This window comes from Oncorhynchus tshawytscha, linkage group LG29 (genome assembly GCF_018296145.1).
Source record: "Oncorhynchus tshawytscha isolate Ot180627B linkage group LG29, Otsh_v2.0, whole genome shotgun sequence".
Classification (NCBI taxonomy): domain Eukaryota; kingdom Metazoa; phylum Chordata; class Actinopteri; order Salmoniformes; family Salmonidae; genus Oncorhynchus; species Oncorhynchus tshawytscha.
Genome location: NC_056457.1, coordinates 20,399,041 through 20,414,573, shown reverse-complemented (window position 1 = coordinate 20,414,573; position 15,533 = coordinate 20,399,041). Strand labels below are relative to the sequence as shown.

Here is a 15,533-nt window from a genome sequence, read left to right as displayed (position 1 = left end):
TTTACACTTCAATATAACAGCACTTACAGTTGACCGGGGCAGCTTTAGCAAGGCAGAAATTTGACGTACTGACTTGTCGGGAAAGGTGGCATTCCTAGGACGGTGCCATGTTGAATGTCACTGACCTCTTCAGTAAGGCCATTCTACTGCCAATGTTTGTCTGTGGAGATTGCATGGCCGTGTGCTTAATTTTATACTCCTGTCAGCAACGGGTGTGGCTGAAATAGCCAAATCCACTGATTTGAAGGGGTGTCCACATACTTTGCATATATAGTGTGTCTCATTCACACCCCTGAGTCAATACTTTGTAAAAGCACCTTTGGCAGGGATTACAGGTGTGAGTCTTTATGGGTAATTCTCTAAGAGCTTTTCACACCTGGATTGTGCAACATTTGCCAATTATTATTTTCAAAATTCTTCAAGTTCTGTCAGATTGGTTGTTGATCATTGCTGGACAACCATTTTCGGGTCTTACCATAGATTTTCAAGTAGATTTAAAACTGTAACTCTGCCACAACATTCACTGTCTTCTTGGTAAGCAACTCCCGTGTAGATTTGGCCTTGTGTTTTAGGTTATTTGTCCTGCTGAAAGGTAAATTAATCTCCCAGTGTCTGGTGGAAAGCAGACTGAACCAGGTTTTTGCCTGTGTTTAGCTCCATTTAATTTATTTTTTATCCTAAAAAACTCCTGAGTCCTTAACAATTACAAGCATACTCATAACATGATGCAGCCACCACTAAGCTTGAAAATATGGAATGGTACTCAGTAATGTGTTGTATTTGATTTGCCCCAAACAAAGTTACTTTGCTTGCAAATATGATGCATGTTTTGGAATATTTTTATTTTGTACAGGCTTCCTTCTTTTCACTCTGTCAATTAGGTTAGTATTGTGGAGTAACTGTAATGTTGTTGATTCATCCTCAGTTTTCTCCTATCACAGTCAACTCTGTAACTGTTTTAAAGTCACCATTGGCCTCATGGTAAAATCCTTGACTGTTTTCCTTCTTTCCGGCAACTGAGTTAGGAAGGACGCCTGTATCTTTGTAGTGACTGGATGTGTTCATACACCATCCAACGTGTAATTAATAACTTCACCATGCTCAAAGGGATATTCAATGTCTGTTTTTTTTACCTATCTACCTATAGGTGCTCTTCTTTGCGAGTCACTGGTAAACTTCCCTTGTCTTTGTGGTTGAATCTGTGTTTATAATTCACTGCTCGGCAGACAATTGTATGTGTGGGGTACAGAGATGAGGTAGCCATTCAAAAAATCATGTTAAACACTATTATTGCACACAGAGTGAGTCCATGCAAACTTATTATGTGACTTGTTAAGCAAAGGGGTTGAATACTTATTGACTGAAGACTTTAAAATTCGTATTAATTGGGAATATTTCAAAAAAATATAATTCCACTTTGACATTATGGGGTATTGTGTGGAGGCCAGTGACAAAACATCTCAATGGGGGAAAAGTCAAGGGGAATACTTTCGGAAAGCACTGTACATGAGGACCTATGTTTACGTTTAAGGCGTTCACTTGAGGCAAGCTCATGTCACATTGGTTGTGTCAAGCTTCGTCTCTCTTGCTCAGTGCCATGACTAATGGCTTCTCATGCAAAATGACCACCAACCTAACAAACCAAAACTCTCTGGACTTTCCTTAATGATAGTTTGAGGGACTAAATCAGTGAGGGACCCTTCATACACTCAGAGAAAAGGTAGCAGCATTTCAGCAAAGGCATTTTGCATTCTTTGTACGCTCAAAGAACCCAAAAATCTACATCCCATAGGAAATGCCTTTAATCCGAAGTCTAACTGTATATCGACAGGCCGATGTGTAAAAGTCAATAGGGCCTCTTGATTTCTTCTTGATGGCTGTTATTTGCTTGGCAGATGTCGGCGCCAGGGGCGCTAAAACGTCCTCGGCTTCCAAGAAAGACCGTGAGAGCGTCGTTACAAATTGAGTTGCAAGTGGTCCGATACCATAATCCCGTCATTATTAAGCTTACAGGCAATAAATTCATTTGGACGGGGGGGCTCAGATGACTGTAATGGTCCGGGTCGACTCGGGGGACATTATGGGTCGTCGTCTCAAATGCGATTTCATAGCAGCCAGCCTGAGCCATTGTTCTGGCTGGAAAGCTTTTAAAGAGTCATTGATACCAGGAATGTGTCGCTCCAAAACCACTGTAACTAACTTCAACTTCTTTTTCGTCTGATGATGAGTAGGAAGGATCGGACCAAAATGCAGCGTTGTAAGTTTTCATGATAATTTATTATATCAGAACACGAGAAAATACAAAATAACAAAGTGAGGGAAAGAAATGAAAATCTAAACAGTTCTGTATGGTGAAAACACAGACACAGAAAACAACTACCCACAAACACAGGTGGGAACAGGCTACCTAAGTATGGTTCTCAATCAGAGACAACGATAGACAGCTGCCTCTGATTGGGAATATAGGGGAGGGTCTGGGTGGGCATTTCACCGCGGTGGCGGCTCTGGTGCGGGACGTAGACCCCACTCCACCTTAGTCTTGGCCTACTTATGTGGTGCCTCTGGAGTGGCGACCCTCGCCGCCGACCTCGGACTGGGGACCCTTACCGTGGGCCCCGAATAGAAGGGAGACTCTGGTGGCGCCGGACAGGCGGGCGGCTCTGGCAGCTCCGGACAGACAGGTGGCTCTGGCAGCTCTGGACAGACGGGCGGCTCTTGCAGCTCCAGACAGACAGGAGAACCTGGAGGGAGGAAACGGAGAGACAGCCTGGTGCGTGGGGCTGCCACATGACCCACCCAGCTGGGGAGACCTACAGGAGGCCTGGTGCGTGGAGGAGGCACCGGATAGACCGGGCTGTGGGGGAGCACTGGAGCTCTGGTGTGCAGCCTTGGCACCACTCCTCCAGGCTGGATGACCACTTTAGCCCGGACCCTCCAGAGTGCAGGCACAGGTTGAACCGAGCTGTGGGGGAGCACTGAAGATCTGGTGCATACCACTCGCACCTCTCCCTTAGGCTCAATGCCCACAATCGCCCAGAACGGGCAGAGAGCAGGCATAGGGTGACCTGCACCCTCCCAGCGCCCCGGAGACACAGCACACAGAGCCGGCGCAGGATACCCTGGGCCGAAACGGCGTACCGTATCTTAAAGTAACTGTCCAGTGTTTCCAGATTTCTATGAAATATGGCCTAGAATTATTTCATTATTAGAAATGAAATAGGTTTCCTTCCCGAAAATTGTAATTAAGTATGTTAAACAAACATTTCTGTATTTGAATGGTGTGGAAGTACCACAACAACAGAATGGTGTGGGAGTATAACGGTCATAAAAAAATATTCAGTAGACCGCTGATTGGACAGCTCAGCCAATGAGCCAACATGACATCATGTTTTATGAGGAAATAGCATGTTTATTTTTTATTTTTGTGTGTTTTTCTGAAACTGTTTCTTCTCCAATTTATGCTTTGGTCACAAATATGAGTAGAGGATTGGTCAACATGATTTAATTGTGAGTTAACAGAATATAACATATTTTCACTGGACAATTAATTTAAATGCATCTGGAAAATGTTGGCCTTCAATACAAATTTGAAGAAAGAGACATGATGTGTCACAACACTTGTCATTAACTAGAATTTTAATTCTCATAGATTTTTCTCTCTATCTCCCCCAGTGTGCGTACGACATTTCCAGTGCTGTGATATCCAAACCACGGAGGGCCTGGGCCAGGCTTGGTGGCGGTTAAGGAAGACCTGCTTTCAGATCGTGGAGCACAGCTGGTTCGAGTCCTTCATCATATTCATGATCCTGCTGAGCAGCGGTGCTCTGGTGAGCAGTGTGCATGCTGGGTAGGGGTTGTGTGGGAGTGTCACCGGGTGGTTTGCTCTGCCTGCTAACTGGTTAATCTGCCAGGGAGAGAAACCGGGGAAGAGGTTGGCACAGAGCAGTCTGACACGGACGGCTACTGTAATATGGTAGAGGTCTCAGGCTGTGTGAGATGTTTGTTACCAATGTTCCCTCTAAACAGCGCGCAGCTCCCCTAAGACTGCAGCGCAGAAGAAATATGAGCCAATGCAGATAAGCACGAAATTGAACTTCACCCAACTTTCTACAGTTTTCTCCTTTAGTTAACACTATTAACGTTTCGCTCTACTGTGAGAATTATAATCGAATCAACGCAATATTAGACACTTTCAATGTAATATACCGAAACAAAACTAACTATGCAATATCTACAGTGAGGGGGAAAAGTATTTGATCCCCTGCTGATTTTGTACATTTGCCCACTGACAAAGAAATGATCAATGATCTATAATTGTAATGGTAGGTTTATTCGAACAGTGAGAGACAGAATTACAACAAAAAAATCCAGAAAAACGCATGCCAAAAATGTTATAAATTGATTTGCATTTTAATAAGGGAAATAAGTATTTGACCCCTCTGCAAAACATGACTTAGTACTTGGTGGCAAAATCCTTGTTGGCAATCACAGAGGTCAGACGTTTCTTGTAGTTGGCCACCAGGTTTGCACACATCTCAGGAGGGATTTTGTCCCACTCCTCTTTGCAGATCTTCTCCAAGCCATTAAGGTTTCGAGGCTGACGTTTGGCAACTCGAACCTTCAGTTTACTCCACAGATTTTCTATTGGATTAAGCTCTAGAGACTGGCTAGGCCACTCCAGGACCTTAATGTGCTTCTTCTTGAGCCACTCCTTTGTTGCCTTGGCCGTGTGTGTTGGGTCATTGTCATGCTGGAATACCCATCCACGACTCATTTTCAATGCCCTGGCTGAGGAAAGGACGTTCTCACCCAAGGTTAGACAGTACATGGCCCCGTCCATCGTCAGTTTGATGCGGTGAAGTTGTCCTGTCCCAAGCAGAAAAACACCCCCAAAGCTTAATGTTTCCACCTCCATTTTTGACGGTGGAGATGGTGTTCTTGGGGTCATAGGCAGCATTCCTCCTCCTCCAAACACGGCGAGTTGAGTTGATGCCAAAGAGCTCCATGTTGGTCTCATCTGAGCACACTTTCACCTAGTTGTCCTCTGAATCATTGAGATGTTCATTGGCAAACTTCAGACGGGCATGCATATGTGCTTTCTTGAGCAGGGAGACCTTGCTGGCACTGCAGGATTTCAGTCCTTCACATCGTAGTGTGTTACCAATTGTCTTCTTGGTGACTATGGTCCCAGCTGCCTTTAGATCATTGACAAGATCCTTCTGTGTAGTTCTGGGCTGATTCCTCACCGTTCTCATGATCATTGCAACTCCACGAGGTGAGATCTTGCATGGAGCCCCAGGCCGAGGGAGATTGACAGTTATTTTGTGTTTATTCCATTTGCCACCAACTGTTGTCACCAACTCACCAAGCTGCTTGGCGATGGTCTTGTAGCCCATTCCAGCCTTGTGTAAGTCTACAATCTTGTCCCTGACATCCTTGGAGAGCTCTTTGGTCTTGGCCATGTTGGAGAGTTTGGAATCTGATTGATTGCTTCTGTGGACAGGTGTCTTTTATACAGGTAACAAGCTGTGATTAGGAGCACTGCCTTTAAGAGTGTGCTCCTAATCTCAGCTCGTTAAATGTATATTTCTGGGAGCCAGAAATCTTTCTGCTTGAGAGGGGTCCAAATACTTATTTCCCTCATTAAAATGCACATTTTTGACATGCGTTTTCCTGGATTTTGTTGATGTTATTCTGTCTCTCACTGTTCAAATAAACCTACAATTAAAACTATAGACGGATCACTTCTTTGTCAGTGGGCAAATGTACAAAATTAGCAGAAAAATTATTTCAGGCAGAGCGCATTGGAGTAGGATTCTAATGCATTGACAGTCAAGACTCAGGCCTGTACTCTACACTGACTGGTGCGGCATAGCCAAACAGAGCTGCAGTAGGCTTATATGTAAAGCCCCACCTGTTTTGAGCTAATATATATATTATAATATATATATAATATATACAGTGGGGCAAAAAAGTATTTAGTCAGCCACCAATTGTGCAAGTTCTCCCACTTAAAAAGATGAGAGAGGCCTGTATGTAATTTCCATCATATGTACACTTCAACTATGACAGACAAAATGAGAAAAATCCAGAAAATCACATTATAGGATTTTTAATGAATTTATTTGCAAATTATGGTGTAAAATAAGTATTTGGTCACCTACAAACAAGCAAGATTTCTGGCTCTCACAGACCTGTAACTTCGTCTTTAAGAGGCTCCTCTGTCCTCCACTTGTTACCCGTATTAATGGCACCTGTTTGAACTTGTTATCAGTATAAACGACACCTGTCCACAACCTCAAACAAAATGATCACAAGAACGGTGAGCAAAAATCCCAGAACCACACGGAGGGACCTAGTGAATGACCTGCAGAGAGCTGGGACCAAAGTAACAAAGCCTACCATCAGTAACACACTACGCCGCCAGGGACTCAAATCCTGCAGTGCCAGACATGTCCCCCTGCTTAAGCCAGTACATGTCCAGGCCCGTCTGAAGTTTGCTATAGAGTATTTGGATGATCCAGAAGAAGATTGGGAGAATGTCATATGGTCAGATGAAACCGAAATATAACTTTTTGGTAAAAACTCAACTCGTCATGTTTGGAGGACAAAGAATGCTGAGTTGCATCCACAGAACACCATACCTACTGTGAAGCATGGGGGTGGAAACATCATGCTTTGGGGCTGTTTTTCTGCAAAGGGACCAGGACGACTGATCCGTGTAAAGGAAAGAATGAATGGGGCCATGTATTGTGAGATTTTGAGTGAAAACCGCCTTCCATCAGCAAGGGCATTGAAGATGAAACGTGGCTGTGTCTTTCAGCATGACAATGATCCCAAACACACTGCCCGGGCAATGAAGGAGTGGCTTCGTAAGAAGCATTTCAAGGTCCTGGAGTGGCCTAGCCAGTCTCCAGATCTCAACCCAATAGAAAATCTTTGGAGGGAGTTGAAAGTCTGTGTTGCCCAGCAACAGCCCCAAAACATCACTGCTCTAGAGGAGATCTGCATGGAGGAATGGGCCAAAATACCAGCAACAGTGTGTGAAAACCTCGTGAAGACTTACAGAAAACGTTTGGCCTCTGTCATTGCCAACAAAGGGTATATAACAAAGTATTGAGATAAACTTTTGTTATTGACCAAATACTTATTTTCCACCATAATTTGCAAATAAATTCATTAAAAATCCTACAATGTGATTTTCTGGATTTTTTTCTCATTTTGTCTGTCATAGTTGAAGTGTACCTATGATGAAAATTACAGGCCTCTCTCATATTTTTAAGTGGGAGAACTTGCACAATTGGTGGCTGACTAAATACTTTTTTTGCCCCACATATTAGCTACCATTCAAAAGTTTGGGGTCACTTAGAAATGTCCTTGTTTTGAAAGAAAATCTATTTTTTTGGTCCATTAAAATATATAATTGATCAGAAATACAGTGTAGACATTGTTAATGTTGTAAATTATTATTGTAGCTGGAAATGGCTGATATTCAATGGAACATCTATATTATCAGCCACCATCAGTCCTGTGTTCCAATGGCACGTTGTGTTATCTAATCCATGTTTATCATTTTAAAAGGTTAATTGATCATTAGAAAACCCTTTTGCAATTATGTTAGCAACGCTGAAAACTCTAGTTCTGATTAAAGAAGCAATAAAACTGGCCTTCTTTAGACTGGTTGAGTATCTGGAGCATCGGCATTTGTGGGTTCGATTACAGGCGCAAAATGGCCAGAAACAAAGAACTTTCTTCTGAAACTCGTCAGTCTATACTTGTTCTGAGAAATTAGAAATTGCCAAGAAACTGAAGATCTCGTACAACGCTGTGTGCTACTCCCTTCACAGAACAGCGCAAACTGGCTCTAACCAGAATAGAAAGAGGAGTGGGAGGCCCCGGTGCACAACTGAGAAAGATGACAAGTACATTAGAGTCTCTAGTTTGAGAAACAAATGCCTCACAAGTCCTCAACTGGCAGCTTCATTAAATAGTACCCACAAAACACCAGTCTCAACATCAACAGTGAAGAGGTGACTCTAGGATGCTGGCCTTCTAGGCAGAGTTGCAAAGAAAAAGCCATATCTCAGACTGGCCAATAAAAAGAAAATATTAAAGAACACAGACACTGGACAGAGAAACTCTGCCTAGAAGGCCGGCATCCCTCTTCACTGTTGACATTGAGACTGGTGTTTTGTGGGTACTACTATTATACTTTCAAAATCTTAGCTAGTAAGCTAGACAAGCAGTCATCATCATGAATCAAGTTGACAATCTACTGGCAATTCCTTTTCAATCCTTGTCATATGAAGAGAAATTATAGATAAAACATATTGGTGCTCATCGGCCTTAAACATTACACAACAAGTTGGAAATCCAAATTCAACAATGAGTGGTTTGGAAGGAATCAGAGGCTAACTGCAAGCATTGCAAAGTAATCACTAGCTTACTATTCAGGGGAGTGGGTGTGTGATCCAAGTCTGGGTTTAAGGGTCTCTTTTCCAAGGTCAAAGGATAAACATTCAACACCATGGGCCAGAAAAGGTTGAATACATTGGCCATGCTGTCAATCCAGCATGACTTCTGCCGCGTTCAAAACCAATGGAAACTTGGTACTGGGAAATCTCAGACTTCAGTGAGTTCAAGACAACTGGGAACTCTGAAAAAAATTAGCACCGACTGGGAAAATATTTTTTTCAGAGTTCTCAGTTGTCTTGAAAGCACAATAAATCCAGAGAATGCCAGACTTTGATGGCAAAATATTCCCACAAGAAGGACCACCGCGCTACCGTCCTGTTCAAGTGAGCACAGCACAACAAGGTGAGTCCAAAAATGTCTTGTATGCGGCAGCATAAATTATGTAATTTGCCAGGGAGATATGTATACCTAAATAGTAGCCTATTTTCCACACTCATAATTTGGTCCCTTTCCCCCTCATAACTTAGCCTACTGTTATGACTTGGTGTTGCACATGTAACCTATAGCCTATTTTAGACAAATGTTATTATTGAATATTGTAAGAGCTTTCATTGTCTGCTTATATGCCCACTTTATTTATCCAACGGTTTTGACTTGCTATACAGGGAGAATACTGTAAGAATGGCCCATGTTCAGAATTCTGTTGTTGTAAATTTTAAAAGTTCTGAACAAATAGTTATAATGACTACATCCGTCCTACCTCGCTAATTAATATCTTAATCAAAATTACGGATTGCCTCTCTCTTCGTCATCCCCTTATGCCATAGTTTGTACATCTCAATTGTCAGTAGAAACCACATTTATGTAAGCAAGTCAGCCATATCAGCTTTGTTTTTTTAAAGGCCGTAAATGAGGCTGAATGAACTGTTTCACTGCCAGACAAGGCTCCGCTGATAGTCAGGTGTATCAGTGGTAAAGGTTCACTCCATTGTGCTGAAAATAAAGCTCTGGTGTTGGGACAGCTTTATGTAGGCCCTAACAGTTTGTGGGCACTGTTATAGTGCAATGAATGTATTGTTAAGTGTTGGGTGGCTTTTTTTACCTTTTATTTTACTAGGAAAGTCAGTTAAGAACAAATTCTTATTTACAATGACGGCCTACCCCGGCCAAACCTAGACAACGCTGGGCCAATTGTGCACATGCCCTATGAGACTCCCAATCACGGCCAGATGTGATACAGCCTGAATTCAAACCAGGGACAGTGGGTGATGCCTCTTGCACTGAGGCATTACATTATGAGATGCAGTGCCTTAGCCTAATGCGCTAATGCTGGCATGCATCTAACAAATGTTTTGGAGCTTTCCCCCACGCTAAAATCGCCACTGGTTGCTTCCTACAAGAGCACAACATGTGTGCATTTCTAGCCATCTTTGAAAAGTGAGTCAGGTAAAGTTTTTTTTATGTCTTAAAGAGGAAGTGCTGTATTTTGAGACAATCTTGAATAAGCTTAGCTAGCGAATGGACAGAGCATTGTCTGATTCTCTGTAATAATGGAATGGTGATAATAATTTATTTTGGAAAGTGGTTTCTTGCATCAAACACAACATTTTCAGTCACCTCTTTGTCTGATGGACAAGTGGACAAACAGGTTAATGTCAAGCCCTGCATGTTTTGTTTTTTCAAAAGGCTCATGGAATGTAGGCATTGAACACCACACGTTGGTTGCTACATTGGTTGCTACATTGGTTCTAGGCTGAATGACAGAACAGCTATTTCCATGTTAAAATGTTATGGTAGGCCTACATAATGATCAAATAACCACAGTAGCCTACTTGGGCACCGTTAAAACTGTCATTTAAAGCGGGTACAGCATCAGTGTTCACAGTAAATGCGAGCCAGAAGTAGGACATCATTTTCACATTATTCAAGCTTGCGCTCCGCAGACCTGAACTTTGTATCAGTGACAAAAAAAATGTGAAGGAACATTGTTTGTTACTCTTTTTTTTTGCTCTTTCTCTCCACAGTCATTGATTTACTCTAAGATCGAAGCTATTAAATAAGATAATATTAAGATAATCCCATCAAAAAGAAGGTCAGCCAATAAACTTTGTACCAAAAACATAATAGTCACAAAGTCCCATATTTGATGACGGGTGGATGCTAACACGGATGGCCGACTCTTGATCAGCGTGTGTGATGTGCTAACCTTGGTCTTAGGTTGTAATAACACTAACACTGACGGGTGTTTTTTGCATGAGCCCTCATACACTATTTCCCAGAGAGCACCCTACAACCCTCCAAGGACTAACACTAACAGCATTTGTTCCAGGGTGCAGCTCACAAACAAGGTCAGTGACTCTTTCACCTGCTATTACAATCTAACACCAAGGTTGGCAGGCATGAAATGCCCAACATGGTAGAATTAGCTGATAATTTAAAGCAGGCGAAATTGAATATATACAGTGAAAATAAGACAAAATTGTGGTGTATATGAAAACGTTGAATATAAAGTTTCTATTGCAATAAATTGGACACACAGAATCAAGGAATGATTGGTTGAGGTGCAGCTTTTCTTTGCCTCTGCCCGGGCCCTCCTTCTTCTTCTTCCTCCTCCTCAGTGATGTAGTGCATGAGCAGATATGCAGCTGAGGGGAGTCAGGTCAATGATTGGTCAAGCCTTCTCAACTCTCCTCCTAATTAGCAGCGGATTGGTCGGAGCCCGAACCTTAGCTGTTCTACCAGTGCCGGCCTCTCCCCTCCACTCTGGCCCCTAGCTCATACTGCAACCATCCTCCTACTCCTCCCGCTCCATCTCTGTCCAAGCAGATTATTGTTTCTCCTGGGTATTACCCGGTCTGTGCCCGTGTGACGTAAATGTAGGGCGCCTGGTGGCCGAGCTCACGAGAGCAGAGCAAACAGTTTCCAATGATGACGTGTCTAGCTGGATAGGGCTCTTGTTCAGCAAAATCCCTCCATTTTGTTTGTTTGTTTGTTGTTTTCCCCTCTCTGAAAGCACTTTCCTTCTTTTACAGAAAACCACGCAGAGGCATATTCTGTATAAAGTATGTTAGTCATTATAATATAAAGAATAGCCACACACTGATGAATGCTCCTGTTGTTTTATGGTGCAACGTGTGTCTAAATGACAAAGTCTAATTAATGACACACCTTGTATCACCTGCTTATGTTGAAACTATAAATATCACTGCATTTCTCATGTGGAATAAGCCTGACAAAGACCTTTTGGGTTGAAACATTGTACAATAAACAACAGGGGCATTCATCAGTGTGTGAGTATCTATTATTTCAGGAGTTTATTTTGTACCCAGCACCTGCAAGTCATTGGATGTGCGTACACGATGTTTGAAACTAGTCATTATACATTACTAGACATATTAGAGGTCAAAGTCCCTCATTCGTGAAATGTTATTATAAGCAAAATGCCCTGTTTTCATCCAACTTTATTATCTGGGTAATATTTATAATAACTGTGATGCAAACATTGCAGCATTATTATATACTGTAGCATATAAACATACCCTTTTTCCCGATTGTAAAATTAAATTACTGAAAGGGTTTTTGGACAATAACGTGTAGACTTCCCTCATGGGTGCATACTGTCCAGTGGTCAGAATGAGACACTGCTGCATAGTCAGTAAGTATGTCATCGTGATACTGCATACATATTGCTATGTACGATTGATTGCCGAGTGAATATGAGTCTAGGGGCGTTCCACTGTATTACAACATGAGACTAATTTACTATTTAAAAAGCAGTCCCTAATCATTACTCGTCTCTCTTGTATCTTTCACAAGGCCTTTGAGGACATCTACATTGAACAAAGAAAAGTTATCAAAATGGTGCTGGAGTACGCCGACAAGATCTTCACCTACATTTTCATCCTGGAGATGCTCCTCAAGTGGATTGCCTACGGATTCAAGAAGTACTTCACTAACTATTGGTGCTGGCTGGATTTCCTGATTGTGGATGTAAGTACAACGTTTATTTCCAACCCCTCAGACATGATGATGAGATGATAATGTCATTTGCTCAAGCAGCGGCCCACTTCACTTGATTGTGTTGTATAATCTGTCCAGGCATTATCAATCGAGCTTGATCAGTTTGTCGTGTGTAATCTGTCCAGGCATTATCAATCGAGCTTGATCTGTTTGTCGAGTGTATTCTGAAATCCCTGAATTCGTTTTGAGACATGGACCATGTGGAATCCTGATGTGCCTTTGTTTTACTTTGTCAATAATAGTTTTCCAAAACATTGAACATTATTGAGCCACTTCACTTTCTGGGTGATTTTAGCTGTCTTGCCAGACAGGATGCTCAATGGAGATTCTTGTCCGGGAAAAGGCTTAATCTGTGTGCTGGAAACCGTTTCATAATGTAAAGTATACTGGTAGATACTGTCTTGGCAGGACTAGATGAATTCTCACCCGACCTACTGCGGTTCTCAAAAATTCTTTGTCCAAACAGCACAACCCTGAAGCGAGTTTAGCGACCCACAAAGCCCTGAGTTTATACGTCACTTATTTACATGATGTTTGTTACCGCTATCCTCAGGGAGAAACATGAGAGGTGAGTTCACGTCAGTAGTTTGGACATATTGGTCTGTGGCAGAGAATCTTTGGGCAGAGAGAGAGGCTTGAGCAATTAGTGTTTGCTCTCTGCACACAGACATACCGCACAAAGGGAGGGAGAGAGTGTGGACAGGGAAGCGGGGGAGGGAAGAAAAAGAAATAGAGAGAGGGAGGGAGGGAGGGAGGGAGGGAGGGAGGGAGGGAGGGAGGGAGGGAGGGAGGGAGGGAGGGAGGGAGGGAGGGAGGGAGGGAGGGAGGGAGGGAGGGAGGGAGCTGACTAGACAGATGTAAACAGCAGTTTCTCCCCGGGAAATGTCTCCCGCATGGCTTCATGTTTTATCATTGCCATGAAAACTGCCCAGTCAATACATATTCCCCATACATAGCTAGTTGGGTCTATTTATAATGATAGATTATATCTTAATGTGTCTTTGTTTTGGATTTGCAGCAGAAGTTGTTCTATTTAATTTGCCATGTTGTCCTGTGTTTCTTCAGGGCGATACATTGCCTTTTCTTCATGTAAATGTGAGATGGCATTCAAGAAAATGGCATTCAAAATGATGTCTTCCTATTGTCCAAAATAATGGAGACATGCTGTATACAGGTGTACTATCTTAATTTGACCAGTTTCTCACAGCAGGAAACAATTTATGTGGATTAAAAATAATATACATTTTTGTAGGGGTTGATACCTGTTTAGTTATAACAAATAAAGTCTGACATTTAAAGTGGAAATGATACGTTTTAGAAGCCTTTTTAAAACTCACTACATGTTTAACATTTCCTGAATTGCAGGAAAGTTCTCCTGCAACAGAGGGATCAAATTGAGATCCTACATCTGTATAGTTCCCTCCTGAGTGAAGTGATTCAATATTCTAAATTGCTGATAAAGATGTGACAAGTGAAGGGGGAATCCCATTGTGTACATGCGCTCGCTGATTCTTTTGAAAGCCTCCTCAACTAAGTGTTTTAATGCATCCTAAAATAGTATGTGTAATGCCAAAAGATCTCCAAGTGCTGAAGTACCAAACCCCTTTTGCAAGAGGATAACGAATGAGTATATCCCCTTTATCTCAGTGTGCTCTACAGTTCATGTTCAACAAATGATTACAAGTGTTTTCTTACACTCCGAGGCTCAAAAAGCTCAAAAAGACCCTGCTCTTGAATCGGTGATTCATTAAAACAACATGACAAATTCTGTGAACCTTTGACAATATTATTTATCTGATTGTGATATTAATCTCATATAGTGTCTGGAGGGCAGTTGAATATGAAGTTGTGAGGGGTTTTGGGGGGGCTAAAAGTTTGCTCCATGCAACGTTTGCTGGTGTAGAAACCTGTGTATTTAATAAGTCTGTACTGTATATTCATTTACAAGTAAATAAGCAAGTAAGTAAGTAAATAAGTAAGTATCTGTTTTCACTGAATTAACTATAATTTGATTCACACAGATATCAGTGATTGGCCTGTTGGCCAGTGCCGTCAATATAGAGCAAATTGGCACCATGCGAGTTCTCAGGACCCTGCGAGCATTGCGCCCGCTGAGAGCGGTGGCCCGCTTTGCCGGCATAAGGGTAAGGCCTGATTTGACTGCTGACCACCGCCACGACCATCCACAGTAGACACCTAGAGCTGTAGTTTCTGGTTGGCTTTGCGGTTGACTTTTCATTGACCTCTCTTCCTCCCTCTCTTACACAGTTCCAAGAAGATGTCTTTAACAGTCCTATTTCTATTTCAAAGTATGTTAACAGGCCTCTTCATTTCTTCAGCTATGAAATAAACTAAGTTAACATTATATTCCCTTGAATAGCAGATAGACGTCCTCGATGGGTGACAGCACACCTTGGAGTCTAATGAACTATCCATTTTCACCTTAGGGCTGTTGCTAACAGGAGGGACTCACCAGGGTTGTCCAGTGTTCCCTTTCAGGTTCTGTGTATCACAATTCCTTTGAACAGGTTGTGGCAGCCCCCCTAACCATGTGGGTTCTTGCGCTTTCTGTCCCCACCTAGGTGTCTTTGGTGAGTCTAGTAGCTAACATGCTGGGCTACTCGGACTTTGCTGCCATCAAATCACTTAGAACCCTCAGAGCTCTGAGGCCGCTAAGAGCACTGTCCCGATTTGAAGGCATGCGGGTAAGAGTCTTCTCTCCTCTCTGACTCATCAACTCCCGATTGTCCTCAAACCGTCTTCATCATCACTCTCTCTACCTCTGTTGCCACCCTTTCTTTCCCTGACCAGCAGTTTCTATTCAGAATACTCAAAATGTTTCCCCCCTTTATCTCTCCACTTATAGTGTTATAATGCTGTCAAATCCAATTCTGCAGCTAATGCCACTAATCCCTTGACATACTTTCCCTTGGAGCTGGCAGTGGCAATATTAGCACAAAGTGGCAATATTAGCACAAAGAGATAATTTGGTTTTCATATTTCAACTCTCCCCTCTACCTGACATGACTACCTCATTATCCGACTTATCAATTTGGATAAGCTTTATTTCATATTAAGCTTTATTTTGTAGTCTTTTC

At 42.4% G+C, this 15,533-nt stretch overlaps 1 protein-coding gene across 3 annotated transcripts in view; it reads left to right on the top strand.

Annotated features, from left to right (window-relative positions):
• Window positions 1-15,533, top strand: part of scn5lab (sodium channel, voltage gated, type V-like, alpha b) — a 212,639-nt gene that overhangs the window by 185,460 nt on the left and 11,646 nt on the right. For 2 of the 3 annotated variants that reach the window (XM_042308645.1, XM_042308643.1), the window contains exons 20-22: window positions 3,673-3,827; window positions 12,232-12,405; window positions 15,018-15,140. In XM_042308645.1, coding sequence (XP_042164579.1) covers window positions 3,673-3,827; window positions 12,232-12,405; window positions 15,018-15,140 — 452 coding nt within the window. Of the gene's footprint in view, window positions 1-3,672; window positions 3,828-12,231; window positions 12,406-14,456; window positions 14,580-15,017; window positions 15,141-15,533 lie in introns of all 3 variants that reach the window. The other variant, XM_042308644.1, reaches the window with a different exon arrangement.